At 42.1% G+C, this 5,217-nt stretch overlaps 1 protein-coding gene across 1 annotated transcript; it reads left to right on the plus strand.

The window, feature by feature from the left end:
* The first annotated feature begins 1,025 nt into the window (after positions 1–1,025).
* LOC149384652 (coatomer subunit beta'-2-like) lies at positions 1,026–2,922 on the plus strand. Its single transcript, XM_089625392.1, has 8 exons — positions 1,026–1,046; positions 1,104–1,165; positions 1,284–1,389; positions 1,480–1,560; positions 1,644–1,792; positions 2,172–2,240; positions 2,425–2,575; positions 2,673–2,922. The coding sequence occupies exons 1-8, from the start codon at positions 1,026–1,028 to the stop codon at positions 2,832–2,834; spliced, it is 801 nt and encodes a 266-aa protein (XP_089481518.1). The 3' UTR covers positions 2,835–2,922.
* The last annotated feature ends 2,295 nt before the right edge of the window (positions 2,923–5,217 follow it).

Genomic DNA, 5,217 nt, shown 5'->3' on the forward strand with positions numbered 1-5,217 from the left:
TTTTCTCTCTTTTGGAGACGTGGGAGACTCTAAGTCAAGAGTTCCTTGTTGTGGCGGAGATTCCGGACGCGTGGGCGATTCCTAGTCGGAAATGCCGGACGCGTAGGCGATTTCTTGTCAGAAATGGCGGACGCGTCTAGGGTGCTAGACGCGTAGGCGATTTTCGGTAGAAAACCGTTAGAGCACTCGTGGGCTTGAGATTAATCGCTCGATCAAGAGAGGTGGCACTCGGGAGTCCCCGGAAAGTGCTTCAGAATCTCCGAGAGCGAGAAATCGTGGAGAATCCGATTCAGGCCAAGGATGGCATCTAGAGAAGCGGAGAGAAGTCTCAAGTTCCTTGAGAAAGAATGGGATGGCATTTCCCCTCAATGAGAGAGGGTATTTATAGGTGTTTGGGGGCCTTAGGAGGCTCCTTTTTCGTCCATGTGGGACTAGGAACGCGCGCGCCATCAAGTGGAGGCGCACAGCGCGCGCGGCGCAGGGGGCGCGGCGCGCGATGCGCGGCGCTGGATGTGCGGCGCGGGATGCGCGGCGCGGGCGTGTCATCGCGCGGCGCGCGGTCTGCCTGGCGCGGCGCGCGGGCTGCTGTGCTTGGTTGGCCGGCGCGGCTGCGCGCGCGGCGCATGGCCCGCCTCGTCGGGCTCTTGCGGGCCTTCGAATACCATTCTTGCCACATGAAATATGAAGGTTTCTACTTGGCGAGAGTGACTCGATTCGAGGAGCGACTCGAGGCTCGACTCGAGGAGTGAAGCTCGACTCGAGGAGACCGACTCGAGGCTCGACTCGAGGAACAACCCAAGGCTCGACTCGAGGAACGACTCGGGGTTCGACTCGAGGGGCATGAGGATTTGGCACGAGGACTTGTCAGTCGACTCGTGAGAGAAGGCTCGCCGCTCTTTAGGACCTCCGGCCTGACCATCGGCCCTTTGAATGGCGTGTCTTCTTGGCGTCTCGGGTTTTCCGAAAACGACCGACAACAGCTAATTCAGATTACGCTAAAGGCCTTTTTTTATATTTTTCTTTGAATGCCTAATGGTGTTTATATAGTAAATGTGAATTGATTATGTTTTGTTCTTTGTATATTTTTCTTTGTGTTATCTCAGAGGAAGCTCGCTCAGAGATCAGAAAGAGTAAAATCTGTGGATCTGCATCCAACAGAACCATGGTAAGGGGGTTGCTATATAGTGGTGATAGATCAATGGTCTATATAATACTATTCTAAATTTTTTTAATATAATGACTGCTTAATACTAAACTTTGTTCATTTATCTTTGCCCCTGCAGGATTTTGGCGAGTTTGTATTCGGGAACTGTTTGTATTTGGAATTACCAGTCCCAGGTATACTATCCATTAAGGTACCCAAAAGATACCCTTGATCGCACCATTAAGGTATGTTGTACTTGTACTATCCATCTCATGCATATACAGATATGGAATCTCGGCTCTCCCGACCCTAATTTCACATTGGATGCTCATTAGAAAGGAGTAAACTGCGTAGATTACTTTACAGGTGGTGATAAGCCTTATCTAATTACCGGTTCTGATGATCACACTGCCAAGGTATTGTTTGAATTGCCTGAAATAAAAAAAAATGGGTTTTACTATGTGGAAGACATAAAAACATTCACCTACTTGTGAAACAGGTGTGGGATTATCAAACCAAAAGTTGTGTCCAGACACTAGAAGGCCACACACACAATGTCTCTGCAGTATGTTTTCATCCTGATCTTCCAATAATTATTACGGGATCAGAGGATGGAACAGTTCGCATTTGGCACTCAACTACCTACAGGTAGTTATTTATTTATTTATTTTTATTTTATTTAAATTTCATAAAATTCATAATTTCATATCTGGGAATCTGTGCATATTAATTCAAGATTTGAGTTATTGTAGACTAAATTTTAATCAGTTTGAAGTCCCTGACGAATTGTAGAGGGTTGCAAGATGAATGCCTAAATGATCTGTAAATAACATTGACTTGCAGGACTGATGTTGTTATACTCTGGGTCTTGTACAAACTAATCATGAAATAGACCTGATTACATTTTACTTTCAAAATCAATACACGGTCTTGAGAGAGTTTGGGCCTGGATTGATCAATAGACCTGTTTATCATCCTGGATTGATCATCAGATTTCAGATTTCAAACTCACTTGATTTTATTACAGGCTAGAGAATACATTGAATTATGGTCTTGAGAGAGTTTGGGCCATAGGATACATGAAAGGCTCGCGACGGTAAGCGTTACTTTGCTTGTATACTTTCTACCTGTTATTTATTTTTTCTTATCTTTTTAGCGAGCCATTGTGATGTCGCCGACATAAAATGATTATTCATGCGATTCCCTTGCATTTTCAAACTTTTTTTCCTCTCTTGAAAATAGCGTGCTTATTCTTTTATTTTTCTTGTTCTCTTGTTCAGGGTGGTGATCGGTTATGACGAAGGGTCTATCATGGTAAAACTTGGTCGTGAAGTGCCCATTGCTAGTATGGACAACGGCGGAAAAATAATTTGGGCCAAGCACAATGAGATACAAACAGTGAACATTAAGAGCGTTGGAGCTGATTTTGAGGTCTGAACTCTTTTAATTGCCCTTCTGTTGAGAAACTATATTGACAATTTTAGTGCTTTTGCATTTACTGGGATATCTACTTTGCTTTGCTAATTAGAACACCGATGGCGAGAGACTTCCTGTGGCCGTTAAAGAGCTGGGTACGTGCGATCTTTACCCACATGTGAGGATTTTATCTTGGAGCTATCTTGTTAGAAAGAAGAGGATATTTTCTTGTATTTGTAGGCAGCTTTACTTTTTTTGGCCAAATGTGTTTTAAAGGATGCTTATTTTAATATGATTTGGTGTTTGTCTATATAACATGTTTTGATTTGCAGCGGGATGTTGTATCATCTTATCTGGATAGTGGAAGACACTTTATAGTCACTTTATAAATAAATTAAGAATTGAAGTCACTTTTAAATCAGGTGATAACTAAAGCATGTTTTTCCAAACATTTAAAGTCACTTTATAATAGAGTGACATCTAAAACACTATTTCTTGTCATGGCGGGTAAGTATTGGGTGCGACTTTGTCGCACCGAATGCTCTTTTACCCGCCTTTTCCTCGGATTTTGGTGACATTTTAGGTGCGACTTTAGGTGCGGAAAGTCGCACCTAAATGTCGCACCCGAAAGTCAAGACTTTTGGGTGCGACTTTTCGCACCCAAGACTTTTAGGTGCGGACTTTCGGGTGCGGAAAAGTCGCACCTAATGATATATTTGGGTGCGAAAATTGACTTTTGGGTGCGAAAAAAGTCGCACCCAAAGGTCTTTTTTTGTACTAGTGATAGTATCACTTTCCCAGGGTGCCCGCGCTGCTTGACTTGGCGACTGCCTTTCTTTGGTAAGGTTTATTAGAAAATGCTTTATATTCAGGATTTTGCCTATTCGCTTATTCGGCATAATTTTATATTTGGGTTTCTGACCTTAACTATTTTTTTAATAGGCCATGGCTGACCTTTCCTACCTCGGCCCCGAACTGGTCGGTGGTCTTTTGGACCAGGATAAACTTACCAAAGATTTAAGAAACTTAAAACTTCTAACAATGAGTTGATTCTGGCTCTCAAGACTGTCGAGGACAAGGTCAAGGTTGCCAAGCGAAAGTGGTGGGGATGGACGAGTCAAGGACAACTACTGTTGACCTGTAAAATTAGTACAACAATATCTCACGAAAATACACAGACTCCGAGTACGAGGGCTCCGAGTACAGAGATGATTTAGGCAAGACTTTCTCTTTATACAGACGAATCTAATACAAGAGAGCAGTGTTTTCTAGAGGTTCTAAGTGAAAGAAAGTGAGTAAAAAGTTCCTGCTTAGTTCTGTGCCGCAGCCTCTATTTATACTCGTCTGGTGTGGCCTCGTGGTCGTGTCTTTGACGGTTATTCTGGGGAACGTGGGGTGATCAATCCCACGTTCTGGACGGTTTTGGGTAACTGCCTCTTACCTCTCGCTGAGGTGGACGGTTAATACTCTTCGTTTGGTTCCTGAACCGTCAAGGTGTGCGTTTTAGGGTTTGAAACATGTTTTCTTTTGGTTTTGACTAGTCTTTGACCCACGTTCTTCTCTTCTCTCCGAAGTTCTGATCGGTGGGTTTCGTTCTTGACTTATGAATGGTACGTTCCTTTTCAATGGATGGCCCTTGGGTTTACTTAACCTGAGCTCGGTGCTGGATTCTTCTCGCTGCTCGGGAGTCCGACTACCCTGCTCGGTGTCTGACTAATTTATCCCGTAACAACTACCAAAGCGAAGTTCAACACTGCCAAAGCCCAGATGGAGGAAGGGATCAAGAAGGCAGTTGCTAACTTCAAAGAATCAAAGGAGTATTCCCATGGCCTGACTAAGTACTTTTGTAGAGGTTGGATGTATATTGTGGATGGTCTACAGGCTAAGAATCGAAATTTGGGATATTACTGATATGGACGAGGATGAGGCATCTTAGGAGGCAAGCCAAGAGAATACCTAGTTTAGGTCATCTGACCCACATCCTCTGAATGTCGAGTAGCCAACTCCATCTCCCGAGCATACAAAGGACGATCCACCCCAGCCTGCCGACCAGTGCATTTCAAGACCAAGCGAACTTTTTTTATTTTTTATTTTTTTATTTATTTATTTTGGTAAACCTTTCCAAAAGGCTTTTGAACAATTTATTATGTAATAATATTAACCTGATCGAAATACCATTCATATGTTCCCAAACAATTATCTTTTTAGTAAAATTTTCTTTTTCCTTTCCCTTTTGGAATGAATGTCCATGGCTCGAACTTTAATAGCCATTATAATTTAGCTGTTTTATTTTTAGATATGTTCAGAACTTATAATAATTTTGTTTATTATGTATTCTTGTTGATAGAATTTGCTAAGTATTTAACAATCTAATCGGTATAAAACACTTTTTTCCTGACTAACTTATAAAGGGGAAAAATAATTTTACCTTACGTATTGAAAACCTGCTGGATGGGTAATACTTTCCCCCATATTTGTTTATGTTTTAATGTCAAAAATATAAGCAAACATGTATAAGAAAAATTTTATACCGAGTTTATGAAAATAGATGAACAATAGAAATGCATATAAGTACTTGACCGATGGCCTTGATTGAGTTAAAATCTATTCGGCTAAAATGCCTCACAACTACTTCGCAGGAATCCTTGATTGAAAAT

The sequence above is a fragment of the Urtica dioica genome, chromosome 9 (genome assembly GCF_054948205.1).
Source record: "Urtica dioica subsp. dioica isolate 48M chromosome 9, U.dioica_male_clone48M_v1_H2, whole genome shotgun sequence".
Lineage (NCBI taxonomy): Eukaryota > Viridiplantae > Streptophyta > Magnoliopsida > Rosales > Urticaceae > Urtica > Urtica dioica.